The 25,514-nt window shown below is 38.3% G+C and overlaps 1 protein-coding gene across 14 annotated transcripts in view; it reads right to left on the bottom strand.

Annotated features, from left to right (window-relative positions):
• Cask (calcium/calmodulin dependent serine protein kinase) overlaps positions 1–25,514 on the bottom strand; it is a 340,810-nt gene that overhangs the window by 81,713 nt on the left and 233,583 nt on the right. For all 14 annotated transcript variants that reach the window (XM_076918412.1, XM_076918411.1, XM_076918414.1 and 11 more), the window contains exons 6-10: positions 24,508–24,610; positions 19,337–19,512; positions 14,895–15,017; positions 9,811–9,894; positions 1,765–1,864 (exon numbers count right to left, since the gene is read on the bottom strand). In XM_076918412.1, the coding sequence (XP_076774527.1) occupies positions 1,765–1,864; positions 9,811–9,894; positions 14,895–15,017; positions 19,337–19,512; positions 24,508–24,610 (586 nt within the window). The remainder of the gene's footprint in view (positions 1–1,764; positions 1,865–9,810; positions 9,895–14,894; positions 15,018–19,336; positions 19,513–24,507; positions 24,611–25,514) is intronic.

Below are 25,514 nucleotides of genomic sequence, written 5' to 3'. Positions count from 1 at the left end.
TTTACGGTACTGGTTTACATTTAGATTTTAATTTTACTTTTCACTTGTAGCACCCAGATAATATCACTGAAAAAAATCCTTTACAGATATTTACCATGGCCATTTAAAATATACACTGCTTAGAAGATCATGAAGTTCCCAGAATTAAAAAAAAAAAAAAGAATGTAACAAGGGGAGACCACAGGAAAGGGAAGCCAAGAAGAAATGTTCAATTGTGAACAATTAATGTGAAACCTTGCAGGTAGCCTGCAAGATGGTGGAAGGTTTTGTTGTTGTTGCTGTTTGTTTGCTTGTTTAAAATCATAGTACTAAAATAAAGAACTGTTTCAATAAAATAATTTAAAAATATACTAAAGAAGGGGACCAGGTGATAAAATACGTAAGTAAGCATGTTCACAAATATAGATAATTTCTTTTGTAAAGAAAAATTTCAATTCTTCCAGGAAAAGAACACTTAAGACCTTATTAAGTTGTCAGTGGGCAGAGGAAAATATTAATTAAAAGCAAATTCTCAAGATTAAGGACTATACTGTTTTCTAGGCCCATTTCAAAAATGAAAGTGATAGTATAGACATTGACCATAAATCCCGAAGAGATAATTTATTCTAAATATACTAAAGCTGTGCTTCTATCATGTCATCACAGATGTAAAATAAAAATCATGCCTGGATCCATGCTCCCTAAATAGGGCCAACTGCAATCTATGCTGAAAGCCAGAAGAGAGATGTTCAACTTCTAAAAATGGTCCAGGGGATGGAAACAAAGTATAGTAGGAAGAAAAGAAGGGCAGAGATGAAGTGATCCAGAGGACATGGACAATCATAACCATGCTACAGCACAAGAGGAAGCCCAATAACTTCTCTAAGATTCTGAATGTGTCTGGAAATCACCTTTGCTCAAAAGAGGAAGACTCATATCCCGATTGGTAAAAGTCAAAAGGAGGAAGCACACACCTGCTGGACTAGTAAACTCAGTCTGGTCAGTTTGCATATGGTGTAGGCACATACTGATTGGCAAGAGCTTTTGAATCTGTATGTGCACATATATGCATGAGAAGAGGGCAGAAGCTAAGCACAGACAGGCATTTCCAGAACCGCCAGGAAAAAGCACTCTTATATTGTTGACTGTAGGATATAAGTCTCATGCTGTAGGAAGTGTCCTGAGTCAGATTCTAATGCTCATACTCAAATATTAAAGAAGCCAGTTTAAAGAAGAATAGAAAAAAATCAAATCAGAGGGGCAAATTCCATCACATAAAGAATTTGTCTCTAACAGAAGGAAAGCTGAGGCCAGATTACATATGACTCAGGAGTTAAGTAAATAAACAAAAGAGAGCCCATGTCTGACACTGCCTAGATGGCCAGGATCGGGAAGCTGGATAGCTCAGAGATGTAGGGTAGGACCAAACAGTATGTTAGAAGGTTTTGCAGTGGGAGAAGATGATCATCAAGATCCAGAAAGTCTAACCACAACACTGGAGTGAAGGAAATGCAGTAGAGTTTGGACTTAACAAAGGGGAAGAAGTATTGAGGTAAAAAAGAAAGTGGCATAATGTTGGTTTGAGAGCATCCAGAGAGAGGACAGTTTTGATATTCAAATAAAGAGGAACCAGACACATGTAGTTATGATTTTGTGGGAGACAAACTTCCTTAGAATCTCTCAGAGGACTTGACTAAAATTCCCACAAAGATTATTCAGAATGAAAGAGCAAAGAGAGATGGCAAGTGGTCCCCCCAAAGGTGAATGAGTAAATTACCCAATTACCTGAGGAGGTAGGGTCTTCGGAGAAATCTGGCAACTCTTCAGGAGGGTCCCCGTAGAAGGAATTGAATTTGTGACTTGACACAGCAGCTAGTACTGCACCCTAACAGGAGAAGATGAAAAAGTACAGAATTAAAACAAACACGCAAACATAAGGTGTTACTTAAATGGTTGCTCAGCTTAAGGATTAGTCAGAAGGTGAAATTTGTAAGACATGTTGGCTAGAGTCTCAAAGCAACGTTGGAACCCTTGACATTAATTCCATATGCAGAATGAAGTGTAAGAACTAATCACACGTTGGACTTGCACATGTGTCACATGGTACAAGACTCTGTAATCATAAAAGGATGCTGTAGAAGGATATTGAATGGACTAGAAAGACTCTTGTAATAAGTAATATTTTAAAAAGGTTTCAAAATACTGTATACGCTTTTTTTTGGGAAAAATAGTAATTATAAAATAGTAAACATATATTGGAATGTCAACAATAGTATCACGAGGATTATGAGTTTCTCATTTTTCAGTCTTTCCCCTCTTTTTGTAACAATGACTATGTTACTCTTGCACATTAATTCTCTATCAGGCCACACATCCGAATCAACTACATGTAAATGTTTTTGGAGCACAAGTTGCTCTTGAATTTGCTGTGTAGGCGAGGCTGCCCCAAACTCTTCACCCTATTGTCTTTGCCGCCTCCGCAAGGGCTGGTATTATAGACATGCAACACCATGCCTGGTTATGTGTGGGTCCTAGAAGCCACACAGCGGACCCACTGAACCATAGTAGAGAGGCACTGCCATAGAGATTGCTGGCATCTTTAGGATTACTGTTTGGGACAGCAGTGCAAGTTACTGTTTTAGCAATAGGAAGAAGTGTAAGCTACTATGGTTGCTCTCTAGCCCCGTCACAGTTTAACTCTACAGCATTGCTTGAGTAGATCATTCAAACTTGCTAGGTTTTCCTGTTCTTGCATGGTGTGTGTGCATGTGTATGCGTGTGTATTTGTGCATGTTTATGTGAATGTGCATGCACAAGTGTGCATGTGAGGGCCAGAGCTATACCCTAGGTGTCATTCCTCAGGAGCCAGCCACTTGTTTTCTGAGACAGAGTAGAGTCTTACTGGGAACAGGGGCTTGCTGAATGAGACTAGGCTGGGCTGCTCAGCGGGCCCCCAGGGATCGTCTTGTCTTTGCCCCAGTGCAGGGACTGTGTTTTCTCTCTTGTCTCAGAGGCCTCAGTTATGTAGGTACTAGCGAGGGAACTCTGTTCTCCTGCTTGTGCAGGAAGCACTTTTCTGATTGAGCTATCAATCTCCTTAGCTCCTCTCTTGGTCTTATTATCTGTAAACGGAGCGTATGAAAGGGAATGTACCTTACTTTACATTGCCTAAAGACTTAATGTGCACAGAAGTGCTTTGAAAACTGCCGGGCACTCTGGAAGTATAAATCATCACTGAGCCTACTAAAACAGGCAGAACATGAGTGTGAATCTTTTGCTGCTCTACATAGAATTGTTCACTTAGGTAATTTAAATATCAAATCACTGAAGTAGTCAAAGTCTATCATAGTTTCTATGTAAATTTTAAACACTGGTCTCAGGAAAGATAAATCCGCCATGCATGTAGGCACTTATGGTACATACATGAAAATGTTAGCAGCAATGCATTTGCACAAGGTCTACTTTTTTTTTGGAATCACGTGAAGTTTCTTTTTCTAAGTATTAATTGAAAAATGGACTACAGGAAGTGAAGAACCATTATGATGTTGCATGCCTGCAGTTAAGGCAGGAAGATTGGGAGTTTTAGGCTAGCCTGGGCTACATAGCAAGACTGTGGGGGAGCCGACAGAAGGCAGCTATCATCCTTGCAGCCATCTTAAGCCATATACCCTGACAAGAGACTTGTTTACAACAAGTCTAAAACAGCTGAGCACACTCTGATAACATCTTGTTTTAGATACCCAGGATCTTCCCTTGGGTGTGTGACTTAAAGGCATGACTTAGAAGTGAGACATATAAAAGGCAAGGGGCAGACAGAAGACAGGCATCTTAGAAAAAAACTTGGAACTTGGACTAGTAACTTGGAACTGGGAAAGAGGCTAGCAACTTAGAAACTGGAATTAGGACTTGAGACTTGATGCTAGGAACTAGGGACTTGGAACTAGGGACTTGGAGAGAAGGAGAGAGACTGAAGAATAAACGGGATTGAATCACACTCTGTCTGGTCTCCATTCTTTGCGTTCGTCCTCACTCTCTCTCTTGCTGAACCCCAACCCGCAGACTGGAGCAGCTTGGGGCAGTGCAGGCTCTAACAATTTTGCCCCCAAGGCTTTTGGCAGTGCGGGTCCCAACATTGATAGAGCGGTCCCGGACATTTTGGCCCTCAAGCATGGGGCAGAGCGGTTTTCAACACAAGATCATGTCTCAAAATAGCAGCAGCAACTACTACCACCACTACCATCATCACCTCCAAAAAAGACAAAAAAGGAAGAAGCACAAAATAAAATACATGGGGTTTTGATATTGCCATTTGATGCAACTGCCTACATTTCCCATAGTGTGGGATTAAAACACGTTAAGTTTTTCTGCAGAACTTTATCAACCACATAGGAAAATGTAGTGCATGTTGAGTTCTTCTTTCTACAGAAGAATCTTATTTCACCTTGCATATTATACGTGCTCCCTAAAATCTGGGTGGAATGGAATTCTCATGTATCAAATCATATTTCCCACACACAAACCAGAAGTTTAGAGATGTTTTGTTTTATTTCCAAGTGAAGTTCAACTGAGTTTCTTAGTATAGTAAGTGTTTTCTTTTAAGGCTTTTCCCAACTACTGCTGTAAACAAGTACTCAGACTGGCACTTAAAAAGAGCCTGAGAGAGAAATAGCTTTGAAACAGTAAGATCCTAGCAGCTTGGTTTATTTAGTTTCTCAGTTCAGTGACCATATATGGTTCCACTACCCAATGCAAGACAATTATATGAAACAGGAAAACAGTTTCAAAACAGCTCCGATTCACACAACTTTATTACAGTTTGAGAGTCAATCTTGGTGATGAGCCATTCATTTCATAGAAGGGAAAACTGAGGTCCAGACAGGATTAGTACTCTGTTATGATTAAAGACGCAATCACCTATGGTCAGAACTGAGATTCGTTGCTTATTTTTTCTAACTTAGGAGTTTTAATTCCTCTAGAAGTTAACATTGTTTTTTTAACTCTGTAAAAGGCCAGAGCATACATATTTTAGGCTTTGAAGGCTACATATTTTCTTTTGTTACTACTCAACTCTGTTATTAAGGCACAAGAAAAGATGTAAAGGAATATACGACACTGAATTTTAATAAAACTTTATATCCCTTAACACTGCATCTAGTGAAGAGCCCATTGGGTACAGCAACACCACCAATAGCTTATATAAGCAGTTCTGTATTGCTTCTGCTTTATCCAACTTTGACAAATCTCTTCAACTTTACTAGGCATACTTTAGCATGTTTTAAGGGTGAAACATAATTTTAAGTTAAGACTATTCAAAATCTGTTAAGAAAAACTATGATAAAATTGCATCGTTTTGCTTTTAAAGCACTAAACAGCGCTCCTAAACTGCGTCTTCTTATAGTAAAGTATATGTTTGCAATTTGTAAAACCAATAACGTTGTAAAGAGTCGTCAGAAATCTCCTTTGCTTGTGTTCATTTTCTTTATAAATTGAATTACTTATTTGACAATTTCTCCATGTATTTAATGTATTTTGGCCACACCCAACCTCATTTGTTTATAACTCCTTTAGTAGTTGATGCACAGGTTAGAAGACAGTGTACCCTATTGTTATATTTAAATTTCCGCTGTCAACTTGGCTGTACTCGGAATCACCAAAACTCTCACCACTGGGTGAGACTAGGAGAGGTTTCTAGAGAGAATTAACTGAGGAGGGAAGAGCTGCCCTAACTTGGGCTTGGGACCAAGACTGAGTCAAGAGAAGGAGCTGAGCGGCAGCATTCATCTCTCTTGGCTTCCCGACTGTGGGCACAACGTGACTACTTTCCGCAGACTCTTGCTGTTATGTCCCCATACACTCTAACAATGAGTCAAACTAAATCCTTCCTTTCTTAAGTTGGTTTTGTCAGGTATTTTGTTGCAACAATGAAAAAGTAACTAATATATTACTTAAGGAGCCTGCACCTCAGAGCACAGATCTTCCTTGCAGCCTAGATAACATAGTCTTCCCAGATAAATGACCCTTTACTTAGTTAGATTCCGAATTTCTCCCAGCAATATTATTTACACATCTTTTATTTATTTTGTTGGATTTATTTCTGAACATTTTATTGCTTTGTTGCAGTGAATAAACTTATTTCTTAATTTCCTCTTAAGACTATTCATTGCTCATATATGTATGTGGAGATATATATATATATATATGTATATATATACATATATATATATGAATCATTTTTGATTCTCATATATACTCCATATGTAACAGTAGCTCATCGAATCCAGCTAGGAGCGCTGTTTAGTACTTTAAAAGCAAAACATTTTAATTTTATCATAGTTTTTCTTAACAAATTTTGAATACTCCAATTCATAACCTTATACGTGTTATGAACTTGTTATTTCTAGTGAATTTCTTAGGATTTTCTATAACATGGAACCATGTCATCTGCAAAGACAGTGTTATTGTCTTTCCAAATGGAAGCTTTTTCTTTTCTTATCTGAATGTATTACAACGCAGCAATTTCTATTTCTAATATGCTCCAGGTGGTCCTGATCTGCTGGTCCAAGAGCCTCACATGAGGAGTGTGGACTAGTTTCCCCTTTCCTCAGTTCTAGTCACTCACAATCAATCTTTGTATGAAAATATTACAGGGAAAATTCCAGAAGCCAATAATTTAAATGTTTTAAGTGACTTTTATAATAACACATTGCTATAATTATTGCATTTCATTATGAATTATTGTTAATCTGACTGTGCCTGATTTATTTATTATATTTTATTAGAAGCATATTTATATATAAACCCAGCAGAATATATGCAATTCAAAACAAAGAAAGATTTTAGGCACATATTGAGGGTCTTGTATGTTACATGGCTATACTACTTACGAAAAGCAGTTACAAGGGAGCGAGTATAATTATAGAAGTATAAAAGCTTCTTGTAGCTAATGTAGATGAAAATGATAATAAACAGTGAGAAAAGTCTAAGCATAATAACTTTAGAAGAAATATGAGTGATTATTCAGTAGACACTTTCAGGGTTTTATACATTTTTAAATGTTCCTCAGGGCTGGCGAGATTGTTCAGTGGGGAAAGGTGCCTGCTTCCTACAAGCTGTCCTTCAACCCCTACATGCCTGACATGTGTACCTGCTTCCTGACCTTCAGGTATACAAAATAAATAAAAAAGTAATAAAAGATGAAGAGTTTCTAAAAGTTCTAAGATAGTAAAGTGAATGACTAGTAGAACTTTAAAATGATATACAATAGGCATTTGGGAATTACAATCTTTATAGATTACTGAATTCCAGGTAGTACCATTAAAATCTTAATAATATATTAACAAAAATCACGAAGTTAACAGCAAAATAGATCTTCGGAGCACTTGCCACAGCCTGGTATTTATTCTTCTAACTGCTGTGACAGTAGCTCATTGAATCCTGCTACTCCTAGGAAGTAGCTGCACTTTGCACTATGTCTACTTTCCAGAGAAAGACCACTGAAGCATAGAGACTTTAGGTAATTTGCTCAAGGCTTCCAGTGAGGGAGGGTCAGAACCAGGATTCACCCATTCACCATAGTTTGAGCTGCTCTTTCCTGCATGGCTCTGTACCTCTTATTTCTTCTAGTAATCAAAATTCAATAATTGGTTTTCAGCAAATTTTCAGTGAACTTTAGAATCATGTCTAAGGTAGTCTTAAAATTTTGGCTGCACCATTTGAGGAACTTCAAATCAGTAAAGCTGAGTGGGCACCTAGCTGTTTATTTGTGGAAATAAGCTGTGGGGTGGTGGGGGTTGGAAACCAGAGAAGTTACCATCTTTGTTCTAGAATTTCATAGAAGTATAAGAAGGAGCGTAAGCTCCCTGAGGAAGGCAGGTGTGGCATGTGCTAACCTGGTGGCTGACAACTCTTGGGAATGCAGCCTCAGCTGAAAACAAGCCCAGAATGATTAGACTGATGTTTCTAATTCTATGCTGCTTGGCGGGTCTTGAGACTTTAAATAGCCCTGTAAAGGGATGTGGTAAATCCACATGACTCCTGCTTGTTGTGATAGTTTGGCCCTGTCCAAATGAATCTTAGTCACCAGTTTGGCTATTTTTGGTCCATGTCTGCTTCTGTGGCACCAGGGGAATAGCATGTCTCCTGTGATGGGCAAACTGAAGTCTGAGTGAAACACCTCTGTTTGGACAACGAAGGTTCGACCTTGCATAGAGTAATGTTATGTGAAGCCAAAGCAGAGCCAAGGATTAAAGAGATTTAGAGAAGAACTAAGAAAGAAGCACAGACAGTTTCTCTGGACAGAAAACTAACTGCAAGAGAGCTGCCCAAAGTTTTACTCTGAATCATTAGCTTTTCTTTCATTTGAAGCGTACATCAAAGTCAAAACGTCAAGCCTTGATAAACTTCCTTGGGCACCATCTCAATGATGGCATATCATTAAAAACCATATTTTGCCGCAGATTTTATAAAAGCATAGAGAAGAGCCAGTTTGAACGCCTGACAACAGAAGAATTAGGAGAAAACTTTAAATTAAAATGCTCAGCATTAAGTGATATGTGAAAAGTTCTCTTGCTGCCCAGCAGCATTCCATGTCCAGCAGAATCTACCAGGGTAGGAATGTTTTGGGTTTGTGCTGTTCAATACGGTAGCTACTAGCCCACTGAGCACTTGAAACGTGATGGGGAATTGGCACTTGAATTTTTAAGTGACTTAGAGTCACACACCTACATGTGGCTAATGGATACCACTGTGGGCATTTCAGCCTTCTATGGTGCTATTATATCCTGAGATTTTCCCTCAAACATTTACATAAAATTTCCAGCTATATAAAACCATTCATAATCTTCAAGGCATGAAGAATAATAAGTAGTATTATAATTTAGGAGATCTGAAAATATTCAAGAAGTTCTGTAGTTGGTAGGAGTCATGTGATTAGAGACTACTATCCAATCAGCTACTTCCAGAACTGACCTAACACGTTCAGCACCACAGATCAAACGAACATCAATCATTTCCTCTAGATCTTTGTGGACAGCTTCTGCTGCCCCATCGCACTTCCTTCCAGAGCTGGAGAGCTCCACCACTGAATTGTGGGTGTTTTTCAGAAAGTTCTGAACTACACTGGCTCCCTGTGAGGGTTCATTATCCTTGTGCTCTTTTACTTTTGAGACACAGGACAGGGAGAGTGGCAAGAAAGCCATGGAAGAAGAATAAAAGGATGACAGGAGACCTAGGTGTAAACATTTTCTCATACATTATGGCACTGTGCCTTATAGTTATTGCTTTAAGATGGTTGTTCAACCCTAGATCCAATGTTAGCTCAGCTGCAGTTTCCAGAGAACTAAGGTCACGTTTCAAAATTTTAAAGTCTTATCATGTTAGTTTAACATTTTGAAACAGTGTCTCATTATATAAGCCCAGGCTGGCCTGAAAATCATAAACCTCCTGCTTCAGCCATAAACCTCCTGCTTCAGCCTTCTCAGTGGTGGGATTACAGGCATGTGTCATGTTATTGTCAAAATATTTATGTTTGGGGAAAACATAGCTTAGATTCATAATGTAGCCATATCTCTGCTATGAAGTTTAACAGAACAAAACAAATCTAAAATATAATGTGTCTTCTAGTTGCTAAATTTTGTTTTGATTCACACTGAAATATTAACTTAAATGATTTTAAAAACCCAAAAGTTTACTGAAATGGCAACAGTTTTTAGAAATGATTTAGCTGTAGCAAAATTAATGGCCAACACAAGGATGCATTTATGGAAATCCAAACAGAACAGAAGCATGATTACAAACTCCTTCTAGTGAGCTCTTAGGGTTTTAAAATCTTACCTTTAGTTTTCTCCTTGCATTGAATTTCCTCAGTTGTTCTACTGTTTCTGGAAGATGAATTTTGTAGGCATAACGATCCCGCTCCTATAAAAGAAGATGATCATACATAACTGCTGAGAAAATTAAGAAGCTTAACATAAATTTGTGTAGGTCAATTCTTAAATGTGAAATTTAGATTTAATTTTAGGAAACTGGTTATTTTATTCCATATACTGATACAAGTTCAGATAGAGGTTCTATAAACATTAAAATTAATGGCTAAATAATTTTTTTAGTAATAATAAAGGACTAAAGTAATAGATTAATTTTTAGATACAGTTATAATGGTTGTAAAAGTATGAAGTTATCTTTTTCTACTTAATTTTTTTAGTTAGCATGCAAAATAATAGCTTTCTTTATGCCTTTTTTTTTGCAGATACACACATACACACATTGTACTGAAGTTGTCTTCATTATGAACTGTCAGATAAAATGAGCTCTTAAAAATTAAGTCTATATTGATTCAGCATTCTGTACTGTCAGCAATAACTGAACAGCAAAAACGTATAAAGTCTTCCAACTAGGACAGACTTTTCAAGGGGCATCTAATTCAACCACTTCACCCATATAGGGTCTATATCAGTCCTTGCCCAGAAAGAAATAACTTCCTTTGTAGCAGCCCTTTAGAATTCCAAGAGAGTAATTTCAAACTCTATTTTAGAAAAATCAAACCAGATCCCTATCTTTTACCCTGCACAAAAGTCAACTCCAAATGGATCAAACACTTTAATGTAAGACCTGAAATTCTAAACTGCTAAAGGAAAAAAAAATAGAGAAAACACTTGAAGATACAGGCATAAGGAATGTCTTTCTCAACAGGACCCTGGTCACTCAGGAAATAAGGTCAACAACAGACAAATGGGACCTCATGATATTAAAAGCCTTCTGTACAATGAAGGAAACTGTCAATTGACTGAAAAGGCAGCCTATAAAGAAAAATCTTTGCAAGCCAGAGGTCTCACAGACAAGTAATATCTGGAATGTACAAAGGACTAACAAGACCTAAGAAACAACCAACTCAACAATTGGGCTAGTGAAATAAACAGATAGATCACTAAAGATGAAATAAATATGGCCATTTGAGAATACAAGTCACAACTAGCCAGACTGGCAATCATTATGCAAACAATTAACAAATAATGGGGTACTATTTACTGAGAGAGCAACTGATATAGAGCAAAGTACCCAGCACAAAGGCCCAAGGAGTAAGAATGTGTGGAAATCCTAACAAAGAGCAAGTGGAGAGTGTCTTCTCTATGTAGAGAGAAGACAGTGATGGGGCAATGGAGAAACAGATCAGATGGGAGGGATGATGAGCATGGGCCAGGTTGGGCTGGCTTGATTATGCACAGACAGGGATAGGATAGAGGTGCTTGCTATCTCATGACTTGAGTGTGGTCCTCAGAACCCACATGTAAGAAAGAGGGAACCAGCTCTACAAGCTATTCACTGACTCCTCCCCACAATATGTACCATGGTAAATAAGTACAGAAATAAATGACTTGCACTCTCAAATAGCAATAAATAAAAGTAAGCAAATAAATAAATGTAAAAAACACCTTCTTATGAACATTCAGATACAAGTCAGTCTTTGTATGAATATACACTTAATTTTTCTAAGGAACAAACAGAATGGCTAGGCCATGTAAATGAGTTATGTTTAACTTTTTAAGAGGCAGTCAAACTGGTTTTACAAATTGGATGTAGCCTTTTACATTCTCAGTAACAGCATGAGTTACAGATGTTCTGCATCTCTGTCAACACTAAGTGTGGTTAGTCATTTATTAATTCTTTGTTTAGATTTATTTATTTGTATGTTTTGCTTGTATATGTGCATCATGTGTGTGCAGTGCCTCCACTGATGAAGACTGAAAGCTGGAGAAAGGAAGATAGACATTTTAGGGGTCCCAGGGTTGGAGGAGAAATCCTAGGTTGCTATTGCTGCTATTTTACCTATTCTATTTACTTTGCTTTATTTTATTTTTTGATTCCTGATATAGCCTAGCCTAGGTGTTAAGACTGCAGCTTGAGAAGTCAAAGGACAAGAAACACTGACAAAATGAGCCCCAAGAAATGCCCACAGAGAAGAAGCTGTCCATGCAGGATAGAACCTTCGGTCTTTACTTCCTATTAGTACCATTTGAAAATCTATTCACAGTCTGGTTGTCTTCCTTTCAGACTAGAAAGTTCACTAAAACTATGACCCTGAACTCTGTGTATTCTTAATTCTACTTTTGTTAGGATGAATATTCATAGCAAGTTATCATGAGTTTAGATAGATAAAGACATTAAATAGGTGAAAGTCAATAACTATAAGGGATTCATATATTACTTGGTTTAATACTCAGATTCCTTTTCAACATGGAATAAATAAAAAAGATCTGTTTTTTTTTTTTTTTTTTACCAAAGAAATAATTCTTTTTGCTATTATTTTTGACTCAAAACAATAATACTTTGACTTTGGACACTTTATTACAAGAATTTTCATCATTCTATTTCTTTGCTTTATGCTTATTGAAGGCATTTTTATTAAATGATGGCTTACATTTTGGCCTTTCTAAATCAACATAACTGACACCCACTGTGATGGGACACATCTAAACAGGAACAGGGGCTGACTGTAGACTACAGTTACTCCCTCCAGCCCGGTAAGCTCCATAAGCTCCTTGCTGACTTCACCATCTCCAGATGACACAGAAGCAATGCGGGTAGACAATAGTTCACACACAGTAGGTGACTCTGAGTTCAGCTTTCCAGACTTTTCCTTTTACATTCTGACATTTTAAAACATTTTAGTGCCAGAAATCTATTCTGTATAAAGCTCAGACTACTTAGGGTGAGGACTATAATCATCGGTAGAGACAAGAATTTCCAGGAAGAAGTATGTTATTACACAAGATAAGCTTTGATAATGTAAGCCACTGTAACTGTACAATGCTAAGACCTTTTATAAAGGATCTGAAAAATGACTTAAACAGCTGCTATTGTCCTTGTTTGGCATTTAAAGTAACTTCTAAATGACAAAAGATCATTATTAGAAAAAACTGAGAGAAGCAAAGAAGAAATAGGAATCTTCTAAGATGTTCATTTCATGTCAGAGAGAAAAACATACTAAAACTTACTAAAAGTAAGAAAGTATTGAAGAATCTATTCTTTTCTAGGAAAATCGGAAAGACTAGTATTAAAATATGAAAAGGCTGAATGAAGATTTCAAAAGTAACATTCTTCTAAATGTTACTGGGGACCATACTTGGGGATTTATCCATGCTAGGAAAGTGCTATATCACTGGACAACAATATCCCCTCAGCCCAAGAAGGATCAAGATTAACAGAAATGTCAAAAGTGCTCTATAATATCATTCCACGTCGTAGTTGCTAAGATACATTATTGATGGATATTTTTACATGTTAGTGTCTTGCATAACCTTCGAAGAAGCATCATGATATAATAGTCACCAGGGAAGATTTTACCAAGAAGCTGGTAGCTAAATATGGATCTGCTGCGAGGAAACAAACCACAAAGTGACCTAGAGAAAGAATCTTCTAGGGAGACAGTATGATTACTATAGAAGTGTTGAAGCAACACTGTAGCCCAAGGATCAGCAAGGAGGCCAGAATGACAGAAACCGAGGCACAGGAAACTAGGAAAGTGTTAAATCAGCAAGGTATCAGGAAACCCAGTAAGTCAGTAAGTTAAGGAAGAATACTTCAGGAGAGAGGCCTGGATTCAGGACTCATGTACAGATACCTAAAGGCAGCCAAAGTCAATGAGGCCTCCCACGTATAGAGTGAGATGGAGAAAGAGATGTGGATTTGGGATGGAGGTCAGTCAGTGGCACATCCATGTGATGTGGTATACGGAGGTGAGGAAAAATCTTCAGGACTGGAGGAGAAGCAGCCAGACTAGCAGAACAGAAACAGAGGGCAGGTATCCTGGGAGCCAAGGAAAGAAAGTTTCAGGAGATGGATGTCAAATGTTGTCAGCAGATCAAGAAGCTCTGGCTCTGGAATTTGACCACTAAACTTAGCGATGTGAAGGTCAGCAGTGACTAGGCAAGAGTTGTTTTTCTTTTGAGTTTTGGAGGTTCTAGGTTGAAACTCAGGGCCTTGCACATATTAGGCAAGTACTCTACTGAGGAATACCTATATATAGCCAATAAGAATTGTTTTAGTGGACTTGGTAGGATCTAGATCCTGACTAGTATGAGCTGAAGAGAAAGGGATGGGAAAGATTGGAGAAATGGGTACAGGCAATTCTTTTTAGTTTTGTAATTGAGAGAACCAGGGAGTGGGGGCAGAAGCTGGAGGAATTTGTAGGATCAAGAGAAGGCAGATGTTCATGCATGTATGTGAACGTACAATAAAAAACAATCACATGTGAAATCCAAAAGATCCAGAAAGCTGATAATGTAGGAAAGAGGGAAGTGGCAGGAGCAATATCATCTAATTAGTGAAAGGGACAAGATATGTAGCATAAATGATGGGTAATGGTAGGCTGAACTAAAATCTTGGCTCTAATCATAACAACTTTTGTGACTTATGGCAAAATTCTGAACATCTCTGAGGATGCATTCTTTCTTACAAAGTCAGAATTTCCTGGAATTATAGCATAATGATTTAATGAAACAATATTATTTTTGATGTCTTAAGATATGACTTTCCTTAATCTAGAAAAATGAGATACAAAAAACCCCTTCTGAATGTGTCTCTTCAATTATAAACATACACCTAGTGCCTACTGAAAACCAGTGAAATCCTACAGAGTATACAGTCATACTCAATGTAAAAATAATGTAAGATGAAACGGTTACTTTAGATGTTCCTTTTCATCCTTGGTACACATGTTGCTGGACAACAGCCTGTCTCAATTTGATTTTGTGCCCAGTCCAATAGCTAAATATCATACATGTCTCAGACAAAGTGCAAGATAGCAAACACAATGGAAAAAATTGAGGGCAAGGTTGAGGAACAAGTAATGAGTGAAAAGGTCCGTCTTGTAGAATCCTTTAAGGCCAGTGTGGATGGTGACCTGGGAGCAATGGTACCTTAAGCCACGGGTGATTCAGTGCTTCATAAACGGTGATCCTTTCAGCAGGGTCCAGCATCAGCATACGGCGTACTAGGTCTTTGGCACTTTCAGAGATATGGCTCCACTGCCTTGGATTCATCTGAGGAGGAAACAAAGAAAGCTACATAGTTATTTTCAAGAAGTTAACACTTATTATTATTATTATTATTATTATTATTATTATTATTATTATATTTCAGTGTAATATTCTCAGGGCAAATAAGGGATTAAAAGACCTGCTTCCAGAGGAAGATGATACACACAATGCTTTGTGGTTTTGTTCCTCATTATTTATATCAGCAATTATTCTGTTGGTGTTGCTATATTGTAATATTTTCAATATTTGAAAGGCCTGCCTATGACTCTTGTTTCTTATTTTTGGTTCTCAGCTGGAAAGGCTAGAATATACTGATCCACAAAGTACTGAAATAAATTTGAAGTGAAAAAAATTAAAGAAAGATTCTTTCTTGGAAACAAGGTTTCCTTAAGGCCAAAATAGACTAGAACTCACTGTGTACCCCTCGCTAACCTTGAACTTCCAGTTGCTTCTACCTTAGCCTCTTAAGTGCTGGCATTACAGGTTTGTACCATCACACCCAGTTAAAGATTAGAAAACAGTGTCTTCCAAAGTTAGGATCAGGTGTTGAGTGTGGTATGCATCAGTATAGTCTTAGCAACTGAGACACTAAGGCAAGGGAATTATGAGTTTGAGGTCAGCCTAGACTGGGTGAAAATTCCTAAAGGAAGAAAGAAACATACACACAAGATCTAAAACAAAACTGGGGGCAACATTAATTGTGAAGCTATAAAAAAAATCATTAATTGGATATTCTGACCAATTCAATATCTAAGCAAAAATATACTATCATCATATCTCTGTAAACTAGCCAATTCCACTTGTACACTTTACTCAGTGAAGTTCTTTCTTTTAGAGACGAGACAACTAATTCATGTGGTAAAACTGAGTAAAAGTAAACAAAAAGAATTACACGTTTTCCAAGTCTTTTGATAATAGCTGTGGATCTTTGAGGGGAAAACTGGAAGGCTCCTGGGAAAGGGAATATATCTAAGCCCAGAAATGAGAAAAACACTCAGGAGAGTGCTCAGAGCTTGGAGCTGGGAAGGGAAGTGGGAACTGGAGATTGTGGCAAATGTGGAAGTTGCCTGATTGAATGACCATATGGGAGCTGCCCGGTGCCAGGAGCTTCATATATAGTACCCAGCTTTTGTAACTGTTGCAGTTGGTTTTCAGTGAGGAGACAGAACCCTGGGCCAAATGCTCTGCCAAGGAACTACACATCTCTGGTTCCATGAGCTGGCCTTAACCATTAGAGATCTATGTCACCTCTTAAGAGAAAATGATGGAGAATGAATATAATAATTTAAAGCCAAATGAAATCCCAGTACTTGCATCACAGCATAAAGGAATCATTCCACTTTGACTGAGGGCTAGCAACAGACACTGAGCTTTGGCTCAGGTGAGGCTTTGAACTTACAGATGGGGAGGGCAAAGCATCTACATGCTAGGGAGAGCTCTTACAGTTGGACAGTGTTCTAGTTTACTTTCCTTAGAGGCAAAATTACTAAAGCAACCACTTTCACTTATTGAATCTCATGAGGTAACTGGCACGAGGCTGCTTAAATATTGTCATTCTATTGGAATTGTGGTCAATGGACCTGTTTGAAATGCATTGTTCTGATTGATTAGGCATTGCCTAGATGGTTGTGCTTCCTTGTCTTTCCCCCCAACTCATCACAAGCTAGAGTTATCGGGGAAGGGGAAGCTCAACTAAGAAAATGCCTCCATCGGATTGGTCTGCAGGTAAATGTGTGGGATTGATGTGGGAGGAGAGGGCCACCACATCTGGGTTGTATAAAAAAAGCAGACTGACAAAGCCATGGGGTACAAGCCCATTAAGTAACATTCCTCCATGGCCTCTGCTTCACTCTCTGCCTCCAAGTTCCCGTATTGGTTTTCCCCAATTATGGACTGTAACCATATAAACCCATATAAACTGTAAGCCAAATAAACCCTTTCCCCCCAAACCTGCTATTGGCCACGGTGTTCATCACAGCAGTAGAAACCTAACTAAAACACCCTTCTTCCCTGCCCTGGGCCTCATGTGATTTCATATGTCACTTCATCGAGCTTTTCCAACAAATGTCCACGATCAGGATTTTTACTGCTTTCTTTTGATAAGTACCATCAGGGTGTTGAGATGATTTTTTTTTTTTGAGATGTTTTAAAATAACCTAAAAGTGTGTGAAATGCAGAACAAGATTGGAAATATAATATGTATTGAAGCTGAGAGCTCTTCACTACCCTTGTGTGTTTGACTATTTCCATGATAAAGAGGCAGCAATGCACACTGATAGAATCGTATCACAGTATGTCAAAAAAGAAAGAAAAAGACAAAGGAAAAGATAAAGAAAAAAAGTCGAGGCCCATGAAGTTCACAGAAGTGGCAGAAGTGGATCCATACTTTAAACTGCTGCTGAAGACCTGGGCCTTGTGTAAAGGAGACCATGAAGACAAGCAAGAAGAGAGACTAGCTAAGTAAAGTGAAAATACATTCTAAGATGCAAGGCTTCAAACCCCTTGGTACAGAAATCATGATCTGGCTGCTACCTTATCACTTCCTATAATATTGCCATTATTTGCTAAGAATAGGACATTTTTAAATAACTTAATTTTTAGACAGTACAAGCAGTCAAAACTACTTACCAAGGCATAAAAATAAGTATTCAATGCTTTTAAAATAGACAACATCAAATACCAGACGCTGTTGGAATGAAGTACATTGCCTTGGAAACCAGGAAGTAAGCAAGTGAACAAACACAAAGGAAGAAGTCTATTATTAGCAAATGCTTATAACTCAAAAGGGCAGGTGGGAGATTTTATCATGTGCTAAGTACGCCATCAGCTGCTGAGACTGACTGAAGTGCTCAGTGCAGGTCCTGGTGCACATGAAGTACTGTCTCCGCTGCTATCCTTAGCAAACTGGCGCCTGACTTGCTTTGTTTCCTTCTTTCCGGTAGTTTTGAGACAGAGCCTCACTGTGTAGCTTCGGCTGGTCTGAAGCTGGTTATGTAGCCCAGATTAGCCTCAAACTCATAGAGATTCTCCTGCCTCAGCTTACCAAGTTTAAAGGCATGTACCGCCATGCCTGGCCCTTCATTTTCAACTGAGTTTCTTCCAATGCATTAGCATCTGTAATTTTATTTGATTTGGTAACATTCAACCAGAAAGCCTAGTCTGTATTACTGGTAATATCCACAATCTCCCAGGATAGGAGGGGGACCACTGCTTAATAAGCAGTCTCCCAGAGTATTTAGTTACTTTGCAAGTATTTTATTTACTGGTCAACTAACTCTAAGTAGAAAAACCTATATTTACAACTTCTTTCTGTTTCAAAAAGATACTGTTTGCTCTCATGAACGGACGGTGCATAAGGTACATAAACTAAATTATTTGCCATTTCACCTCCACATGCTTTAGTTATAGTTTAAAAAGAGAAGGCTGTAACTCTGAAACTCCTTTCAGCTTACTTATTACCGAGAGTCCTTAGAGCTTTTTTGGTCTAACTCTCCATAATGTCAGTCATAGCATTGATTTTTTTAAATAATGAAAGCAGTAATCTAATAATTACAAGACAGTGATAATATTTGAGGCTTTCAATGCATAATAGCTAAAAAATATGAATGTGTAAGCAATAGCAAGATGCCTCTAAGATGGGGCTGAAGAGGTGACTTAGCTCTTCCGGAGGGCCCGAGTTTGTTTCCTAGCGTCCACATTGGGTGGCCTCACTACTGCCTGTATATCTAGCTCCAGGGTATTCAATACCTCCTGCCTCCCTCTGCAGGCTCTTGCATTCATATGTGCCTACGTACATGCAGACACATACCCAAAAACTAATAAAAACGAATTCTTTAGAGAAAGAAAGCATCTGTGAACTGTTAATATGAAACATGTTGTAAAGCCCACAAGCCAGTTCACTCTGCAATATAAAGACTTTTTTTTTTTTGGCTATGATGGTGGAAACTTAAAATTAAGATAAGAAATGACTGAAAGCACCTGAGTGAAATTTCCATTTGGATGCTATAAATTAGGGGAAAAAAAGCTTTAAAAATAAAGGGCTTTTCTTAACTATACAAAAGGCCCCCACAGAAGTCTGCTGCTCACTGAGTTGAGCGCATGGTTACTCAAGGCTCCTCAAATACAAATGGGGTCTCTTTACTGAGACCCCATTGTACTTCACAAGGCTACTGGGTTCTGATGGCAACAGAGACCTTTGCTTTGATGGGGCAGGTACTAAGGCAGCAGTAAGTTAATGAGCAGCCAGACAACAACTTCAAAACAAATCCCTTTCTCAGGATCATTGAATTTGAATGGAAACTAAGATGGTCATAATCCATTACCTTGTATTTTCCTTTAATGATGCCTTCAAACAATCTCTCCTTGGTTCCGTAGAAAGGCAAGCAGCCGCTGAGCAAGATGAAAAGGATCACTCCACAGCCCCAGACATCCACAGGCTTTCCGTAAGGCTCTCTCTTGACCACTTCTGGGGCCATAAAGTGAGGTGTTCCAACGCGTCCTGGATTTAAAACAGCAACATTATGGAAAACTGGCTTTGTGAAATGAGCTTTTTTTCTACCTGAAATCTGAAAATTAAAAAAGCAATACCAGTTTGAATAAAAATTTTTTACCAATATCAGTGTTCTAACACTTCTTTTCCCTTTCTAAAGGGAATTCATGGAAAGCAAAAATGGTTACTCTAACCACTGGGTCAGAAAAGACTGGGTCTAGAACAGGAAGGACTCTGGTCCTCTTCTCTGAATTCTGCATGTTATATAATAGGTCTTCTATTTCTTGCTCCTTGAAGAATTTTAAATGTTCCAGTTTAGAGCAGAGGAAAGGGAAGGGTGAGTTGGCCAGCCTGTACCTGTCCTAAGGAGAGGTATGGGCAGGGAGAGGGCGAAAGTGAGCAACAGTTTAATGGCAAAAAGATTGCTTTTAACTGCCAAGTTCCTATTAGGTCAGTCATAGCAATTCTCAATGGCTACCGGAATGGGAATTCTTAGCTTACTCCTAATGTTAACATTTGAAGAGAACATGAACAAACGGATGGCATACACTAAAGCAAAACCAGGAACCCCCTCCCATGCAATTCTCTTTGACTCTCATCTTCTTTAAAGAGTTTTTGTTTTCCCCCGACTCTCTCACAAAAACTGGTTTTCTAGAAGGAATGTGGTCCTAGCTGCTTGTACATTATAATCATCGTTCACTGAGTACTCTCAAGGTAGTCTTTTTCTCTGTGGAGGAATAAAAGGCTTCAACTCTGCTGGGAAAGGACTTTGGGACAGGCCACTGCCTGGCCAACTTGGCAGCTCTTCTACATTCTACAGGCCCAGCCCCGCCCTTCCTTCCTCCACTTTTTGACCATATGCATGACTCTTCTTATGCTCAACCCAAGATTATTTTTACTTTGAAGATTGTAAAATACTTTATATCACTGTGGTCCTGAGTTTAAAAAGAACCTAAGAGACCTTTTAACCCATCTATAGAGAGTATGTTGCCAAGGCCTGTTGATGGTTATCAAACTCAGCTGGAGTGGAGGGGCTGCAATTTGGATTACAGATGAGCCTTTACTGCAGGTCACTGTGCGGTCCCTCCCACTTCTTAAAGGAAGAGATTAAGATCAGGGTTCCAGCAATGACAATACCTTCACTTAAAATGTACAACGAAAACTCAGCACTGGCTACAAGGACCTGATGAGAGAATTTTTTTTTTTTAATTTTTGATTGTCTGATTTTGCTTCTTCAAGTAGCAACATTGATTGTACAGTATTGGGAGCTGAACTTCCCACTTCATTGGCAGCTTCCATAAGGCAGGGTCCCAGGATAATAAACATTGTTTTGATGGACAGGGCAGGAGCTGTCAGGAGTAAGGAAAAGCAGGGCCAAGAACTCAGGGTACCATTTGAAGTACAGCTACTAGAATCCATTTGGTACCTGCTGAAAAGTTCAGATGGTACTTTGACACACAACTCTTGTGACTTCCTACTCAGGAAGAGTGACTCATTGGGGGGGGGGGGGTCTCCTTGTGGGGAGTAATCAAAACCTCCACAGTCAGGCCCAGCCATCCTAAAGATGCTCTCTCCATCAATGTGGACTGAAGAATGCCCCAGTATGGGGAAATTTGTGCTCTTTCTTCAGGAGGATGTATACTTTGAGTTCAAAAATTTGCTCAGAGGTGGCAGATACAGTGGTGGCTTTTTAATGTTAACATCAGTAGAACGCTTGTGTTTGCTACTGATTTTCTCTCTCCCCTCTTTCTTTCTTTCTTTCTTTCTTTCTTTCTTTCTTTCTTTCTTTCTTTCTTTCTTTCTTTCTTTCTTTCTTTCTTTCTTTCTTTCCTCCTCCTCCTCCTCTTCTTCCTCCTCCTCCTTCTTCCTCTCTCTCTCTCTCTCTCTCTCTCTCTCTCTCTCTCTCTCTCTCGACCACTTGACTTTTATGACTTCGATCACAAAATTCTAAGAACAGGAAACCAATTACCAAACCAAACACGTAACTGTTTTTGAAATACCTCAGATAGAGGTATTTCAAATACATAAATATTTAAATGCTAATTTCAGTGCAATAATAAAAGCTTGCCTCATACTTCAGGGAGGGAGATGTTCTGAGTGTCTATGCTTTTAATACTTTAGGATTTGAATCTTCATACATATGACCACTGTTACCTTCTTCATTTTGTAGGCTTTTTACAATTTCCTGACTAGTTTTTCATAGGATGTTGCATTTAGCCCTTTTGTGGTGACTTCAGTTGTCACCCTGGCTATCAACAAAGGAACTATGCTACAGAACAGACTGCTCTCTAGGAGCTTCACAGGTATGTAATGATGGACCTCTGTGGTATCAGACAGCTTCTGTGCATTTTGTCACCTGGCTTGCCTTTTCCTTCCTCTCTCACCATGCTTTCTCTAGCCCTGGCACCTCTTGATTTGTTGCTTATAATCTGCTACTGACTGGCAAATGGCTAGTTACTAGAGTCTTTCATTTAAACACTTCTAGAGTGCTTGCCAGGTCCTAGCCACTGTGATAGGTGTGGCAGATACTTGGAGGGATGAGCCAATAGCTCTCCTACCCCTTACAAATCTCTTGTCTTTGCTGCTATTACATGTTTGATCAAATTTTGTTACGAAGTAGACAAGCTAGATAGTTCTGGCTAGATGGAAGAGGGAATAGGCCACATAACTAGGACAGTTATAATATGCTTGCTTTTAAATGGCAATAATTATTAGCTTAGTCTTCAAGAAAACAGCTAAATGTGACTGATAAAATGACAAAAGGCATTCTAAGCAGATAGAATAGCAGGCACAAACTATGAGGGGATACAAATGTATACAATTTAATGGAAAGCAGAGGAAGGCAGCCTCCCGTGTATATATTTAGTTCTCAGTGGACAGGACTATTTAAGAATAACTAGTTTTTCTGTAATTGTTTTCTGGGTTGGATTCAGAGTAAGTGGATTCTCTAAACAGTTGAATGTTAGACTGGGGAAATGTTACGTGCTTTTGGTATGTAGAACATGTAAAGGAAGATATTTTTTTCTCTTTGGAGTCCAAGTAATCAAAGATTCCAATCTACAAGAGTTTTCTTTTCCAAGTTGATAAATATTAGTAAAATTTCAAAAGTACTTTAAACAGTAGGAAAGCTCCCCCCCCCAAGGAAAATCATGTATCCTTTAACTATTCACTGTGTTTTTAAAGGCATTGTAATGTTTAAAATAGTTATTTCAAGGGTATGTGGAAAAGTATATTAAGAAATGACAATATTTTGACTACCAGAAAGTACTTTAGGACTAGGATGTACTTCAGCAGAGTCCCCACCTAGCATGTCCAAACCCTGAGTTCCACCCCCAGAGCCAACACCTGGGTGTGGTGGTATATCTGTAATCCTAGTGTTCAGGCATGGAGTCATGAGGATCACAAGTTCAGATCTTCAACTTTTTATCAACTTGGAGCCCCCCCCTGTGGGCCACATAAAATTATTTCTCAATGTAATATAAAAACTTTTTAGAGTCTAGAAAATAGTAATTTTTGAATAATAGATATGCTGTGAGTTCAAAACCGTTGAAAGATAAAAATTAGAGGAAGAGTTCATAGTCTTTAGGAAAGTAGGTGAACATGGAGGCAAACTTAATGAATTTACCCCCATCAATATTGGTGAAATAGTCTATGCCAGAGTGAATATGAACAGAATGCAGATCCAGCATAACAGACACAAAGTCATTTTAGCATATAACATATAAAATGAATTTGGTTCATTTTCTCTCATTCTCATGTTTACTGGAAATACTTAGCTGGAAAAGTATGTAAGATTAGAACTTAACACAATTTAATTTCAGAGAGCAATGTGGTAGAGAGTGATTTTTAAAATACAAGTATAATTCATGCTCATTTTTCAGAAGATGGTCCATGTTATTACTGCTTGATGTTCTAGCCTCAATCAAATGGAATGAAATGTCTTGTATAACAGACAGCTATTTAAAAAGTTATGATTTGGAAAGCATTTAACGTGAGCATTTGTTGCATTTTCTTTTCTGGGATAGTATCTGGCTATGTTCTTCAGGCTGGTCTCAGACTCAAAGCAATCTTCTTGTCTCAGCCTCCCAAGTGCTGAGATTCTGTGTGGACATCACCACAACTGGCTTAACAGAGGTATTCTGACGGTTGGCAGATTGACGTGAAGACTCCATGCAAAAGGATGTATGTGCTTCATGTTTTTATTCTTCATGAAGCTGTTAGTACTTGGAGCACTGCCTACGTCAACAGTACAGAATGGAGAACTATGCAGTTTGCAAAACCAAGAAATAAAAGTAAACCCTGGGCACAGTTGCAGTCTGAATTCTGGAAAAGAATGCATAAAAAACTCTACAATACTGGAATCTGAATTAGCATCCATTTCTGTACACCGGTGAAAAATTTCACTTTCTATTACATCATAGGCATTTTAAAATCATGTTTTGCTTTGGTTAATGAGAAAACCAGCTTGTATTCTTTTCCATTTGCTCTTCACAGACACACAGGCTGACGACTTTAGCAGGCTTCTTTGATATATATATATATAAGGAAAATTTTAGGAAATTTAAACTTAGACATGCTGTAATCCTAAAAGGTAAACCCATCTATACTAGAAGTCCAGCTTTTTTGGTCCAGCTCAACTTCCAAATGGTGACCTCTTTGTGCACTGTTCTTGGATTATGCTTCTGTGGGGTTTCTTGTTTGAAGTGCTAGGCATACAATGGAGAAATCTACACAGCACTTTCTGCAGTGCTGGAGATGGAACCCAGCACCCCAGGCATGCTAGACAAGAGCTCTGCCACTAAAGTACACCTACAAGCCCAGAGTCTATTCTCAAGGGACAAAAATTCTAGTTATGACTATAGAGTCACTAAATTGAAAACTGTCTGATGGCTCTGGGTAGAATAGGATGTGAAACACTCAGGCTGGATTAGTATCTAGTTTGAAATTTTACACCAACTTAAAAGTAACCAGGTTTTGAAGGGGGGCATTTTAAAGTGTTCTTACCTCCAGCAACAAGTCCAGATTCTCCTAACTGAATGGCTACCCCAAAGCCCCCAAGCTTAACAGGTGCCGAGTTTTCTTTTGAGGCAAGGAGAACACAGTGGGGCTGAAAAGAAAAAGCAACAATCAAATCAAAGATAAGAATTAATGCAAAAGAATTCAGTTTACATAAAACTAAATAATACAATATAGTCATACTTAAAAAAAAAACCTTGAGAATTGGTTTGGCAAGATGGCTCAGAGGCTCCAAGTCTGATAACTTGGGACTCATAAGGTGGAGACTCCTACAAATTGTTTTCTGATTCCCCAACCTTCCCCAAAATCAAAACTACATGTATTTTTAAAACTTTTATAAAAACAAATCTCAATTTTAAAAAAGCTTCTGAAGCTAGGCAGTGGTGGTGCACACTTTTAATTCTAGCACACAGGAAGCAGAGGCAGGCCGATCTAGGAGTTCCAGGACAGCTAGGACTACACAGAGAAACCTCATTTCATATTAAAAAAATAATAAAAGCTTCAGAACTATTTTATATGCTTGAATTCTTTATCCTTTTCTCATTTCTGAATTCTTTCTCTAAAGACTTTAGAAATTATTTGTTTCCAAGATTAAGCTATCACCCAGAAAGCATGGGTACTCAAAAAGTGCAGATATATTTTCTTTTTTTGTGCAATAGCCTCTGTATTTGATTGACAGTTTATATTTGTTTGAGCAAAAATACATGGTATGCTTCTTTCTGCTACAACATGATTTTACTTAAAGCCACTACAATTTGACCCTTAGGGAATACCAGTGACCTTTTCTTTGTTTACATTCCTCACCCTCTTTCTTTTCTTTTCAACAAATGGATATTTTGTTGTTGTTGTTAGAGACAGGGTCTTACTATGTAACTCTGGCTGTCCTGGAACTAGCAATGTAGACCAGGATGGCTTCAAACTCATCGAGATCTGCCTGCCTCTGCCTCCCAAGTGCTGGGATTAAAAGTGTGGATGTTGGGTTTTACTAACTTGAG

This window comes from Arvicanthis niloticus, chromosome X (assembly GCF_011762505.2).
Source record: "Arvicanthis niloticus isolate mArvNil1 chromosome X, mArvNil1.pat.X, whole genome shotgun sequence".
NCBI lineage: Eukaryota > Metazoa > Chordata > Mammalia > Rodentia > Muridae > Arvicanthis > Arvicanthis niloticus.
This window is presented reverse-complemented; position numbering and strand designations above follow the sequence as displayed.